Here is a 15,733-nt window from a genome sequence, read left to right on the forward strand (position 1 = left end):
TCCATGGTAGATTTGTTTACTTCAGTACAGAAAGTCACTTGATAGCTCAGAGTGAATTGGTACAAATATAATTACAGAAGTAACTGCAAATACATAAAGTACACTTGGTTTTGATGTGTCATTAAAATGTTCTTTCATTAACAGTATCTCTGGCAACATTTGAGAGTAATGGTTTGAACAATACATTCATCGTGTCATGCACATGCCTTAATTGGACCGTTTATTGTGAAGGTGATGTAAGCCCATTTGTTTTATTTATTTCTTTTTATTATTCTTAGTGGATTTACTTCACTTTCAAAATAAAATATTACTATATTAAAATAGTAGCATAGGGCATTTGAATATGACCGCCATCCCAAGGGAAGAAACAAGAAAAGCTGTGCCATCAGATGACGATAAGTATGAATAATCCCCACAGCGAGGGGAAAGTTATCTGTACCGACTTGAACGTATTAGAGTTGCAAAATTACTTTTTAATATGGTGTTGATCAACAGATGGTGAAATGTTTGATGGATTAAAGTGCAGTGTGTTTAATGTTTGAAGTTGCTTATCCTAATTTGATTCTCATTGTCATTTTCATTGTTAGTCTTTCTATAGTTGATTTTTCTGAGCAGCCTCTGGTTTTCTCTGAATATTCCTTTTTCTACTGTTGTTGCTATGGTAGGAACAGCAAATAACTTTTACAAACCCCACTGTTGGACTTCTTTCAGGCGTAAACCAGTGGGCTGGCCCACCCCCAAAAGATCTCACTTTGGGAAGCAGTGTGGGTGTCACCAAACCATCAGGTTGGGAAGAACCGTCTCCTCCAGCACAACGCCGTAATCTGCCAAACTACGATGATGGAACGTCATTCTGGGGCAGCCAATCTAGTCGCATTGGTATGTTAAACAGCAGTGAATTCTAATGTAATCTAATACAACATCCAGCACATTAGTGTGGCTACTGCCTAGGTTCGATGTCAGTGTGCGAGAATCATTTGCAGGTGGCAGTGAAGGGTGTATAAAGCGTGCAGTTGTCATCATATGGAAACACAGTGATTGGCACTGGAGTTGAAGGACATGGTCATCTGATTTCAGGCCAAGAATGAAGCAATTCCAGAATGGTTACCTTTGGAAACTGGTTGCATGCCGCTGTGATTGAAGTATACCGTGCATTGATTCGATCCGAAACCAGTGCAAAGGCAGCTGTGATGCACCACGAGCCATAGATAAGGATGAATGACATTTGTGGATATGTGTACGGGCTAATAGCTGTGCAGGTGTTGAGCAGCTGACCATCAAGTGAACCAAGGGGCTACCAACAGTGTCTCCTCAATGACCATTCAACAAAGGCACTATGTATGGATCTCCACAGCAGGCACCTGGTTCATGTACCCATGCTGACTGCTGTAATTCGGTGACGAAGGCAGGAATTTGCACACCAATACTGCAATTGGTTTTCCACTGAGTGTGACAGGTTGCCTGAGTAGATGAATCGTATTAATGCTCCATCAGACAGTTAACTGTTGACAGTTATGACGTGGAACACCTGAAGGCAGACATCCTGCAAGAATTGTCAGAAGGGTCCAGGCAGGAAGGCATTATCAGGTTGATCTTGTTATTCTGGAAGGCACAGTGCATCAACACAAGTATGCATCTATCTTTGGGGTCTGTGTCCACCCCTACATCCAGTTTGGTTTTCCGATGGCGTCTACCAGTAGGATAACGTGTGAGACAGCTTACAATGTATGTGCACAGTTCAAAGAGTACCAGGATGATTTTGCCGTACTCCCGTCACCACCCATCTCCCCAGCTATAAACCCAATCGAGAATCTGTGGGACTACATCGATCAGGCTGTTCGCACCATTGCCTCTAGACCGAGAAACCTAGTGCAGGCGGTGATAGCAGTGGAGTATGCTGGGATGCGAATCTGTCAGTAGGTTCTGGAACCTTTATATTCACTCTCTTCCTCCGTGTCTCACAGCAGTCGGAGGAAATCCTCTGTGGCTTCCGGCGGCTATCTGATTTGGTGAAGACTGCCAGTCTCACTAGCGGGATGAAAACAGAGCTCACCATCTGCAGCATCGTCGACAGGACTGACTGCGGACCTTTGGTACAGAGCCGAGTGGAGTGTCTGAATCAGAGGCTGAGACAGTTCTGGGACCGTGTGGGCTGCAGATTCCTCGACTTGCGCCTTAGGGTGGTGGTGTTTCGGGTTCCGTTGGATAGGTCAGGAGTCCACTACACACAGCAGGCGGCTACACGGGTAGCAGAGGTTGTGTGGCATGGACTGGGTGGTTTTTTAGGTTAGATGGCTTCGGGCAAGACCAGAAAGGGCAACAGCCTCAAAGGGTGCGGGGCAAAGTCAGGACATGCGGGGACCAAGCAGCAGTCGGTATTGTAATTGTAAACTGTCGAAGCTGCGTTGGTAAAGTACCAGAACTTCAAGCGCTGATTGAAAGCACCGAAGCTGAAATCGTTACAGGTACGGAAAGCTGGCTGAAGCCAGAGATAAATTCTGCTGAAATTTTTACAAAGGCACAGACGGTGTTCAAAAAGGATAGATTGCATGCATTCAGGGTGGCATGTTTGTTGCTGTTAGTAGTAGTTTATCCTGTAGTGAAATAGAAGTGAATAGTTCCTGTAAATTATTATGGGTGGAGGTTATACTCAACAACCGAGCTAGTTTAATAATTGGCTCCTTTTACCGACCTCCTGACCCAGCAGCATTAGTGGCAGAACAACTGAGAGAAAATCTGGAACACATTACACATAAATTTCGTCAGCATGTTATAGTCTTAGGTGGAGATTTCAATTTACCAGATATAGACTGGGACACTCAGATGTTTAGGACGGGTGGTAGGGAGAGAAGTTTGAGTGACATTATAATGAGTGCACTATCCAAAAATTACCTTGAGCAATTAAACAGAGAAGCGACTCGTGGAGATAACATCTTGGACCTACTGATAACAAACAGACCCGAACTTTTCAACTCGGTAAGCGCAGAACAGGGAACCAGTGATCATAAGGCCGTTGCAGCATCCCTGAATATGGAAATAAATAGGAATATAAAAAAAGGGAGGAAGGTTTATCTGTTTAGCAAGGGTAATAAGAGGCAGATTTCGGACTACCTAGCAGATCAAAACGAAAATTTCTGTTCCGACACTGACAGTGTTGAGTGTTTATGGAAAAAGTTCAAGGCAATCGTAAAATGCGTTTTAGACAGGTACCTGCTGAGTAAAACTGTGAGGGACGGGAAAAACCCACTGTGGTTCAACAACAAAGTTTGGAAACTACTGCGAATGCAAAGAGAGCTTCACTGCAAATTTAAATGCAGCCAAAACCTCTCACACTAACAGAAGCTAAACAGTGTCAAAGTTAGCGTAAGGAGGGCTATGTGTGAAGCGTTCAGTGAATTCAAAAGTAAAATTCTATGTACTGACTTGACAGAAAATCCTAGGAAGTTCTGGTCTTACGTGAAATCAGTAAGTGGATCGAAACGGCATATCCAGACCCTCTGGGATGATAATGGCATTGAAACAGAGGATGACACGAGTAAAGCTGAAATACTAAACACCTTTTTCCAAAGCTGTTTCACAGAGAAAGACTGCACTGCAGTTCCTTCTCTAAATCCTCACATGAACGAAAAAATGGCTGACACCGAAATAAGTGTCCAAGGAATAGAAAAGCAACTGAAATCACTCGACAAAGGAAAGTCCACTGGACCTGACGGGATACCAATTAGATTCTACACAGAGTACGCGAAAGAACTTTCCCCCCTTCTAACAGCCGTGTGCCGCAAGTCTCTAGAGCAACGGAAGGTTCCAAATGATTGGAAAAGAGCACAGGTAGTTCCAGTTTTCAAGAAGGGCCATCGAGCAAATGCGCAAAACTATAGGCCTATATCTCTGACATCAATCTCTTGTAGAATTTTAGACCATGTTTTTTGCTCGCGTATCGTGTCATTTCTGGAAACCCAGAATCTACTCTGTACGAATCAACATGGATTCCGGAAACAGCAATTGTGTGAGACCCAACTCACTTTATTTGTTCGTGAGACCCAGAAAATATTAGATACAGGCTGTCAGGTAGATGCCATTTTCCTTGACTTCCGGAAGGCATTCGTTACAGTTCCGCATTGTCCCCTGATAAACGAGGAAAAAGCCTACGGAATATCAGACCAGTTGTGTGGTTGGGTTGAAGAGTTTTTAGCAAACAGAACACAGCATGTTGTTCTCAATGGAGGGATGTCTACAGACGTTGAAGTAATAATCAGGTGTGCCACAGGGGAGTGTTGGTACAGGGAGTGGCAACTGATCGTAAACATAGACAAATGTAATGTATTGCGAATACATAGAAAGAAGGATCCTTTATTGTATGATTATATGCTAGCAGAACAAATACTGGTAGCAGTTACTTCTGTAAAATATCTGGGAGTGTGCGTGTGGAACGATTTGAAGTGAAGTGGAATGATCATATAAAATTAATTGTTGGTAAGGCGGGTACCAGGTCGAGATTCATTTGGAGAGTCCTTAGGAAATGTAGTCCATCAACAAAGGAGGTGGCTTACAAAACACTCGTTCGACCTATACTTGAGTATTGTTCATCTGTTTGGGAACTGTACCAGGTCGGGTCGACAGAGGATATAGAGAAGATCCAAAGAAGAGCGGCGCATTTTGTCACAGGGTTATTTGGTAACTGTGATAGCGTTACGGAGATCTATAGCAAACTCAAGTGGCAGACTCTGCAAGAGAGGCGCTATGCATCGCGGTGTAACTTCTTGTCCAGGTTTCGAGAGGGTGCATTTCTGGATGAGGTATCGAATATATTGCTTCCCCTACTTATACCTCCCAAGGAGATCTCGAATGTAAAATTAGAGAGATTTGAGCACGCATGGAGGCTTTCCGGCCGTCGTTCTTCCTGCGAACCATACGCAACTGGAACAGGAAAGGGAGGTAATGACAGTGGCACGTAAGGTGCCCTCCACCACGCAGCATTGGGTGGCTTATGGAGTATAAATGTAGATGTAGTCTGCATTGGAAAAGATGGTTATTCAGGCAATTGACAGGTAGTCACGTTAGTGTGACTGGACAGTGTAATATATGTATAATTTTTAAAATGAGAGAGAAGCAGCTGAACATCAAACTAGATTAGCTGTAAGGCAGTATTAAAGTGTCCTTACATGAGTGTGTTTGTGTATGTGAAAAAGGTTATAGTACCACTCTAAGATACACTATCTGCAGACATGAAAAATAGAGTCAGCATTATTTAGGCATGCTATTTACAAAAGCTGCATTCCTCAGGCAATAATAATAAAAAAAATATGTTAAGGGAGAAATGAAAATACATCAATAAAAATGGATCTTAAATAAAACATCTAATGTAGAGTCTAACATTCTTTAACAACTTTGATCCAGTATTATATAAAAGAATACATTAGATATAAGCTATATATCCAAGGGCAAATTGTACTTTGGATACGTAGTTCATAATGGGATTGTTCATGGTAGTCAGTTTATTTGTGTGATGGACAACAATCATTGGCATGTACGCACAGGTTTGCACTTCTGAAACAAACTTTAAATTTGTGTATGTAATCATGATTTGTAGACACTAGTGGTGGAACTGTCCTGAAGTTTGCAATACACTCACAAAGCAAATTTCTGTCCCCTGTGACAGTAATCAGCAGCAGCTGTTTTGGCTATGTGTCTGTTTATATCTTTTTCCAATGCTCCATATTGTGCAACATCTCAGTAGAATGTGTAGATAATCTGTGTTACTTACAACTGCAATAATGTGGTAAATTCCTGCGATAAAATGTAGCTTTTGCTTACCTTATCTTGTGTCCCACAGACCTACAGTAGCTAAGTGAAATGTTAAGTATTCATGTTTATGCAAACATGGTTAATTTTCACTAATTGTGGATAGATGCCAAGTGATGGTCTAACAGCTGAAATGCAGATTATGGGTGAAAAATAAATTTTGTAAGTTCATTGTTGTGACTGGCAGCAGTTTATAACAAATCGTTCATTATTTTATTTCATGAAAAACTGCTTTTGTGCACAAAGCAGCCACCACACATCAAGGGAAATGATTTAAGGTTGTTTGCTGTAGATACTGCAAATTCACAGCGTGCTATGTTTCCTGGTTTATTAGTCTATGTAAACTCCGTCCATTTATTTTAAACAAAACATACACATGTATGTTAACAGGTAAGGTGTCCCATTGGAAGGAAATGCCAACTCCAAATGTTGGGCGAGGAAGCATGCCATGTCCTCCAGGCATGCCACAAAACAGACTTCCAGGAAACACATCTGGAGGAGCAAAACCTGATGGTACACCAATTTGGGCCCAACCAGGAAGGTGAGTGCTGTGATTGGATCTACAGGCAGCAATGCTTTACGCAGTAATTTACTACAGTATCAAGTGAGTTTGTAACTCAGTGTATTAGGAGAAAATTATTTATCCCTGGAATCTACTAAAATAAATGGTTTATTTAGTTTGAACCAGTAGAGGGAAAAGTAGATCATTGAGCAACATCCCCATCCCAACCAACGTTCCAGTGACGCACCACTGGACATCTCTGAACAAAACGTATTGATTACATTTCAGTAATAGTCAGTCTAATAGTAAATACACTACAGCAGTCCCTTTGTGATTTCTTGGATATGTTTCCTCTCTGCTACACCCCCCCCCCCCCCCCCCACGCACCTCCCTTTTCATTCTCTGCCCCCCTCCCCCTCTCATGCTCTAACCCCCTCCCTCTCTTCGTGTTCTGCCCCTTGCATTCTTTGTCTGCCCTCCTCCTCTTTCTTTCTTTGCACTACCCCCTCCCTCCCTCTCCTATTCTCTATACCCCCTCCCTCCTTCACTCTCCCATTCTCTATGCTCCCTCTTCCATTCTCTATGCTCCCTCTTCCATTCTCTATGCTCCCTCTTCCATTCTCTATGCTCCCTCTTCCATTCTCTATGCTCCCTCTTCCATTCTCTATGCTCCCTCTTCCATTCTCTATGCTCCCTCTTCCATTCTCTATGCTCCCTCTTCCATTCTCTATGCTCCCTCTTCCATTCTCTATGCTCCCTCTCTCTCCCATTATCTATGCTCCCCCCTCACTCCCTCTCCCATTCTCTATGCTCCCCCCCCCCCTCACTCCTTCTCCCGTTCTCTGTGCCCCCCCCCCACTTACTCCCTCTCCCGTTCTCTGTGCCTCCCCTCACTCCCTCTCCCATTCTCTATGCTCCCCCCTCTCTCCCTCCCTCCCTCCCTCCCTCTCCCATTCCCTATGCTCTCCTTCCTCCCTCCCTCTCCCATTCCCTATGCTCTCTCCTCCCTCCCTCCCCCCTCCCTCCCTCCCTCTCCCATTCCCTATGCTATCTCCTCCCTGCCTCCCTCCCTCTCCCATTCCCTGTCCTATCTCCTCCCTCCCTCCCTCTCCCATTCCCTATGCTCTCTCCTCCCTTCCTCATTCTCTGTGCTGTCCCTTCCTCCCTCATTCTCTGTGCTGTCCCTTCCTCCCTCATTCTCTGTGCTGTCCCTTCCTCCCTCATTCTCTGTGCTGTCCCTTCCTCCCTCATTCTCTGTGCTGTCCCTTCCTCCCTCATTCTCTGTGCTGTCCCTTCCTCCCTCATTCACTGCCCTCCCTCTTCTGTCCCTCATTCTCTGCCCTTCTCCCTCTGTCTCCCATTCTCCATCCATCCTCCCTCTCCCTACCATTATCTGCCTTTCCATCCAGACCGTTTCCCTCCTGGCTTCCGCCTGCTATAGTACGGTATGAATGTCATCTCATTTTTATTTTTCGAAAGTCGTGTAGTTTTTCTTCTCCAAAGTAGTGTTAAGCCTCTGACCTCCACACACACTTACTATAAAATCTGTGATAAAAATCTCAGTTTTAAACATGTAGCTCAAGTTAGAAAGTCAGAATACAGTTGATGACTTACTTTAGTTCACCCACCTAACTGTACATTCTATTTCTGTTTAACTCAACAGAATGACGTTTTTTCAACTAATGCTTGTCTCCTTACAAACAGTTTTTCTTACTAGAATGGTTGCAAATAGCTGCATTATACTGTATTCAGAGACATTAATTAAATATTAAATAGGTTTACACATTTGTCAATAGGTACAGCGAGTGGAGAACTTGGTTCAGGTGTGACTGATACCAAATTGCACATAATCACTCTCCACTGTCCAGAAACCTTTGCATTGCAATTAGCAACAAATATGTATGAATCCATACTTAATGACATATTTGAGGGTAAGTTATAAAGTTCAGATAACACTTTAAAAAAAATTAGTTTTTTTCCATAAAAAAAAGGGGGGGGGAACATCATCAGTTGTGGTACATATTGAATTTCCCGCACTATATTACCGTAACATCCTGCTAGAGGAGCCGAAACATAATGTTGTAGCCCTTCTGCACTTTATCATTGGGTTGTGTCAAATAATTAACTACGTAACTCCCCCCCCCCCCCCTTCCCCCCTGAAGTGATAATTAGAATATTGACTGACCCTAATACATAATAATAGTGCATTTGTCATTACATAGGACAGACCTCACTCAGTGAAACTTGTATACAACAGTTGTTGGTCGTTAGTCATGATGAAATTTAAATATGCAAATCTTGAACCATCTTATTGTTACCAACTTCACTAATTTGAATCTGGTTAATAGTGATAATGCACTTATAATTATAGGCTATGTTAACGAAAAGGATAAAAACTGGTGTCATTGTGGATTCTAGTCCACTGTCTGAACCCACCGTGAACATATTTTGTGATAATTAGCTCTCCTGCACTTAAAACTGTGTATATATTGTATGACTCTTTTACTGGGAATAGTGGAAATGTTATTTGAGTAGAGGGATCGAAGACTGTCTTGAATACTTGAACCATGAAGGTTTTTTTATGTATTTATTTATTTATTTATTTTTAAAGGTGTACATGCAAATAAATAAACTTCCAGCAGAAGGATGTAAGTGTCTCCTGCTAAATTCTGGACAGTGGGCTTACACTTTTACCAAGAGAACAAAAAATTAAACTTACCATGAATAATTGTGTGGACAGTTGAAACATGAAACATGCACAAAACACAATTTTTATATGTTGGCTTCACAAATAATGCCGTTATGCAATTTTGTAATGTGGCAGTTGAGATTTGAATTGGTCATATACTGTGATGAGTATTGCTGACATATATGAGATATTTAAACTGTTTAATCCACTTGTACATGTTTCTGCACCTCAAACACTATTTACTATAGTATTTCTACATTCTCAAGTTAATGTCAAACAGTTTCATATTTTCACTGAATACATATATCATTTTTGAATGTTGCTCTCCTGATATATGTGAGAATATGTGACATTTTGAAATACGTAACAGAATTTGTTTGCTTTAACTTCTATCACACTGTTTACTGTTTTAATTTTTTAAATTTTATTTTTGAAGGATGCTAATATGACTCGCATGAAGCTCTGTATAGCAATATTTAATTATTATACTACTCATGCCATTTACCTTGTATGTAAACTGGCTCCTACTAACTAGAAATTTGGAACTAAGTTTCAAGTATCAGAGAGGCATTCATTGTCTTTTGTTATTTACCTTTCAGAGATTTCTGTAATATATGTTGGAATCCTTCTGTGTGTAATTATTTTTTATTGAAGAGTTCATTTCTAGTCATTACCACAGCCTGAATTATTTGTATTTTGCAGCAAAAGTCTATGAACTGTCATTTTGCTAATTACAGAAATGGGTCGTGGGGTGATACCACTCATGATGCAAGTAATGCTGGCTGGGGTGATGAATCAAAGGTTGCTGCCAGCATTAATTCTTGGAATGAGCCACCTCTCACTCCAACTTCTTGGGCTGGACCGAAAGCAAAGAATCCTCTCAACCCGGGTGGCTGGATGGATGGTGATATGGACACAAGTTCTTGGGGGCATCCTCCAAAACAGGTGAGAAAATTTGATCCCATGGCAACTTGTATGAGGCTACTATGCAGCTTGCATAATTGTGACTTGCTGAAACAATAAAAAGTTTGACACCTGTGCTCTGCTTTGTTTCTAAACTACACTCAGCTGTTATAGTCACATTACTTAGTTTTTCATTATTCCTGTCTCCTTTCTTGTTTTGTCTCTAATAAAGAAGGGTCTATCAATGAATTGCTTCAGTGTGGGAATCCCACAACAAAATATTCACGCACACAAGTGGTGAGAGATTCAAAACAAATATAGAGTTTTTGAAACTTAGAATTTGTTGCTGTAGTTTTGGCATGAGATAAAGGCATGCGGCTATTCATACTGTTCAGCACTTGACCCTTCCAATAGAGGGCAGTATAGATGTTAAATATCTGTCTGAGTATAGATGTTAAATATCTGTCTGCTGGAGACTTGATATATCTGTTATTTCTTTTTGATATTTCTGGAGTTGCCATTATTTCAGTCATTGATAAAAAAAACGTGCTGCTGTTATTTCATGTTACAGAAATCTGCATTTGCCATTTTAATTATAATTGCCAGTAAAGTATATAAAAAAGATAAAATGTAGTATTTTATACATCTTCAGCAACTGTAGTTGTATGTAACGAAATAATAAGCAGCCAGCTGCATAAAAGATAATTAATTTCTTTACTAGCTCTTGGGACTTAGTGCCCTTCTTCAGAAGGTTATACCTTTCGCATTATTTGTGAGTTCAGCTATAAGAGGCATACAGCAAAATGCCATGGTCATATGGTTCATAGTACCTGTACAATTTGCTGTATGCCTCTTTTTGTTGACAGTCGCAAATAATGCGGTAGGTATAATCTTCTGAGGAAGGGTACCAAATGTTCAACACCGGTAAAGAAATTAAATTTCTTTTATGAAACTCATTGCTTATTATTTTGTTACAAAAAGATAAAGCTGTCATCAAACTGATCACTGGTTTGAACACTGCAGTTCTGTACTAGATATGATTCTATTGGAAGAGGTCTGTCTTCAGCTTCCTCTTACCTGTCAGCTGACTTACCCAGCCAGCCTATAGTGTGATCGCTGTGCTGCTCAGCATTTTTCACATTCTCAAACGTTGCCAGGGGTAAAAGTGGTGATAAGTGACAGATAAAAATGTAATACGTAAAATTAGGAAATGGCAACCACTCACCTACAATGGGATGATGCGTGGAGCACAGTAACAGATGACAGAAAATTGCATTCACACTAGATTTCGAGCACTAGCTCGTTTTCCAGGAGTAGCACAAACAGTCTAAAAATATGTAAAATATTTTTTTTTTTGGAAAAGTAGCATATGCACTTGATAGTTATCCATGCCATTGAGACAGATTCAGTAGTGTTACATACAATCTGTGTCTTTTTCTTCTAATGTCGCACATGATCCACTGAATCTGTTACCTGCAAGATTCGCCTACTGTATATACCAGATTTTCAGTATGTACTTTGTTGACAAAGAATTATGGTTTTAATTCTAGAGACACCATTTACAAATGGTGAAAGTGAGAAAAAAATTAGAAACTATTTGATAGGGAAAGAATAAATAGTTGTGTAGCTACTTCCAAGGAAGGGTTGTCTTTTTGGTGAAGCAGTGTTTTATACAGTGTACTGATTTACATGTCACAGTATGGTACAGTGTGATTTGTTGAGTTACTTAACAGGGTGTTTGTAGCCTTGGTGTATGTTCCTATCACTGTTTTAAGATGCCTTTTTTGTTTTAATTTTGAAAGCATTCCAAGAACGACAGATTATAACTGAATTGCTGCATCTGTACGTGAGAGAAATTAACTATGATGGTTTACAGTTCTTGACTTCTTCTAGCAGGTTATGGTGTGAGCCAGCTTGTTGCGAAGATCACTGCACTATATTCAGTTCTACACACACAATTTTTTTGTGATATTTCAGAAGCGATTTTACAACTACACAACACATGATTATGACTTCTCACTGGTGTATAAGGAAAAAACACTGATTCGATGCAGCAGCTGAAGAACTTTTTTGTTAATTCTGTAGTCCCATCAGGATGTGCGTCTCTTGTGAGATATGCAGCAGATGACCAGTGTGCTAACTAAGCCCTCTCGTGACAGGTGGTCATCAAAATTAACTACATTACTGTCATGAAACGAGAACACAGTATGAATCTGAGGGTTGACAAACAATTTCAAACATCTATGCTCATATATTTACTTGTGTATTTAAATGAAGATAACCAAAATAATACATAAAAATAAAATTATTAAAACTATATGGTGAAGCTATCTCAATTTTAGTGACATTTTCCTTACAGCTAATGAAGGCCAAAGTAGCAAGCCCATTATTTTGTCTGCACACTAAGTGAAATTTTTCAAATTTAAGTTTTCCTATTTTGCTGCACAGTTCTTCTTGATAATTATTATTTTTATTAGCCTTTCTCTAGGTAAACACACAAATATAAGTGCATTTATCACTGAAATTGGCAGTTTGTACTCAATTTTATTCTTTAGTCATCGTTACATTTTTGCACATTGTTCTCATGTATGTGAAACGACCATTGACCAAAGATGACGAAGTAAATACTTCTGAATTCCAATTGAGAACAACTGCCAAGATGAGAAACATAGAAATAGATATCCTCAGTTTCGCAAAGCAGCTTAAATCACTGAATAAAAGCAAGGCTTCTGGTCCAGGTTGTGTACCAGTCAGGTTCCTCTAAAAGTATGCTGATACAATAGCTCCATATTTAGCAGTTACATACAACCACTCGTTCACAGAAAGATCCGTACCTAATGACTGGAAAATTGCTCAAGGGTCAATCCATATGAAGTGGTCCAGTGATGGTTTCTTGACCATTTTAAAATATTTTAATTTTTTATATGTGATTGCCCTTTACTTGAGAAGTTCAAAACATTTTTTAAAAAATTTTGCCTCTCACCTTTACCGAGTGGCGGCCATTTTCATTTGTAAGCGCGCAACGATGTTTCGGTTTAGAGTTAGCAAAAATATGAATATCTCTGCACTAGGTTAAGTTACAACATTGCAATTGACATGATTGTTTTTAGAAAAGTGTCCTCTACAACATTGTCTATTACACAAATACCATAAATTAAAAAATAACCAGTCAAAATTACCTCAGACGTTTGGTATCCAAATTTTCAAAAATCCACTTTTTAGGCCCAAAAATAACAAACAAGGAGTAAGTTATGAGAGTATTTTTTTCCTATAGTTAGGTATCATACCCTACTGGCCTCATAAAGAGCAAGAATAGTTAAATGTGTCCTTAATTTTTTATGAATTTTTGAAATTTGAGTATTTTCATTTTTTGTAGAGTTTGGGGTTAGTTATCTCAGGTGGGACTGAATATAAAAATACGATTTTTGCACAGTTTGTACACCTATCACCCAGTATTCATTTAGTTTATTTATTTTTAATAATGCGATATTAAACCATAGGATCTTTCGCTTTTGTTCTATGGTAATAAAATTGCACATTTACGTTTAGGTTTATTGTTAATAAAGAAGTAAATTATTGCTGGGTGTGGCATTGTTGTAGTCACTCAGTTCGGAAACATCTGTTAGAGTGACTGTACATACCTCATCGAGAGTGTAGAATGTGTTATGTGCTTTGTTCTGTGTGTAATTAATTTTGAGAGATTAACTGGAATGCAATAACATGGATGAACAGTGCTCTGTTGGACAGATAGCAAGTGAAGTGTGTCACAAAACAGTTTATGGTTTAATTTCAAAAAACTTGAAATATGTAAATGACTTTGATGAAGTTAGACAAACTTTGTTTAAATTTCAAGTATGTTCTTCTGTAACATGTGTGACTATCAAGAGAACAAATATATTCTGAAAAACAACCACATTTTTGGAAGAAAGTGCTGTGATCCACTTATAAAGTTCACAAAAAGCCTATTACTAAAGGTTTGAAGGAAACAAAACTTGAACATTTGTCCTTGTTGTGTGAGAGTGAAACAACTTCCTAAATGAAACGTAATGTGATTCCTGGAAATTCCCTGTGCCCAAATTGTTACTCAAAAATATTTGTTGTGACTCCAGAACCAGAATCATGTAACCTTGTTAATGACATTTATATTCCTAATGAGGAAGCTGTTAGCATATTGGATTTTGCTTGTTCTGAGTTAGACATATCTCCTGCTTCAAAACTAATAAAATTAAGTAGCAGAAAAAGAAAAGCAGCTACTGAAAATAAGGTACAACAAATTTCAGACAAAATGAGAAAAGACTTGGATTCATGCTTTAATAATACAGATACCAACATTATTTCTAAAGAAGAAGAAAACCTACCACCAGCATCATCTGACACTGAATATTTGAGCTTAATAGAGAAATCAAAAATTAAATGTCAGTGACATCTAAAGAGGAAAAAGTTAAAATTTTAAGTTTGCTCCCCGACTCATGGTCAAGAGAAAAAATAGTTCACGAATTCAATGTTTCTCATCATTTGCTTAAACTAACCCGAAATTTAGTGAAAGATCAAGTCATTCTTCGAGTTTTAGGAAAGAAGAAAGGAGTAGGTATAAGTGAAGAAACAATTCAAAAGATCCAGCAGTTTTTTGCAGACAATGAAAATAGTAGAATGTGCCCAGGTTGCAAAGATAGCAAAAGAGTTGTTATAAATAGAGTTAAAGTAACAAAGCAGAAATGACTAGTGCTGTGAAATTTAAATAAACTTGTCGCATTCAAAAATTTTCATCCTGAATGCAAAATTGGAAGGTCAAAATTTTGTGACCTCCACTCTAAGTGGTGTATTTCGGCTGGATCCTCACGGACACACTCCATATGCATTTGTTTATATCATCAGAATGTCAAACTGATGATTGCGGATGCAAAACTCGGAGATCTTAATTACAAAGAGTTACTAGATTTAATGGTTTGTGATACTATAGTTCAATTCTTTTATCTTGGCGGCTCGCGCATGCCCGCCCAGATGCGGGAGATTGCTGCGTTGCCAGTTGCACACGACGCACGCGCCAATAGAAGCAGCGCCATAGTATAGCATAATTCGCAAGCTTACGTTTAGGGGGGAGCGCGCAGTTCATGAATTAAAGCCACCACGGCCGCATTAACCCTTTCGCTGCTACAAAGACGTGCTCCCTGCATTCCGTGCTGTGCGCGATTTTGTCACTGCACTGCTCGCCTGTGCAGACACATCGTATTCTGACTGCTTTGACACTCTTATCAATCGATTCCACAAAAACTATTTGGCCCAAAAATTAGATTTTTACACATCTTCTTGACTGATACCTTCCCCCCATAAATGACTTAATTTTGTTTCGATGTTCAACGCAGTTATTATGCAGCATTAAATGTAGTAAACCATTGCATGAAATTTTGAAGAGTTTGCAGAGGTAAAAGATCATAGAGTATACTTTCCGTATGCTCGATTTTAGTTGCCACAATGTTGAGAATGAAATGTGGACAAGATACCTAAATTTCATATAAGATTTACTGTATAACAATAGCTCATTTAAGTACCACATAGGTGTCGTATGTAATATTGAGAAATATTCCATCTTTCGCGACTGTAATAAAAGTATTATTTACACCGGACGCGTTTGGCTTTATTTTAAAGCACTTCAATCAATCAAAAGGAAGTAGACAAAATACATTAAACAAAACTGTGGACTTACAAAAACATTAGGACTTGAATATACCGTCTATCAGTGAAGTGCTCTGAGCTACGTCAAATATAATTTTTGTGTGTGGCACACACAAACATCATTTATTTGCTAAAACACTGATCTGCCAACACAAACGTTGAAT

At 39.4% G+C, this 15,733-nt stretch overlaps 1 protein-coding gene across 1 annotated transcript in view; it reads left to right on the forward strand.

Annotated features, from left to right (window-relative positions):
* The window catches only part of LOC124774893 (protein Gawky), a 277,306-nt gene that overhangs the window by 147,253 nt on the left and 114,320 nt on the right, over positions 1–15,733 (forward strand). Inside the window, exons 11-13 of the mRNA XM_047249552.1 lie at positions 712–879; positions 6,193–6,343; positions 9,731–9,938. Coding sequence (XP_047105508.1) covers positions 712–879; positions 6,193–6,343; positions 9,731–9,938 — 527 coding nt within the window. The remainder of the gene's footprint in view (positions 1–711; positions 880–6,192; positions 6,344–9,730; positions 9,939–15,733) is intronic.

The sequence above is a fragment of the Schistocerca piceifrons genome, chromosome 2 (genome assembly GCF_021461385.2).
Source record: "Schistocerca piceifrons isolate TAMUIC-IGC-003096 chromosome 2, iqSchPice1.1, whole genome shotgun sequence".
In the NCBI taxonomy this organism is placed as follows: Eukaryota; Metazoa; Arthropoda; class Insecta; order Orthoptera; family Acrididae; genus Schistocerca; species Schistocerca piceifrons.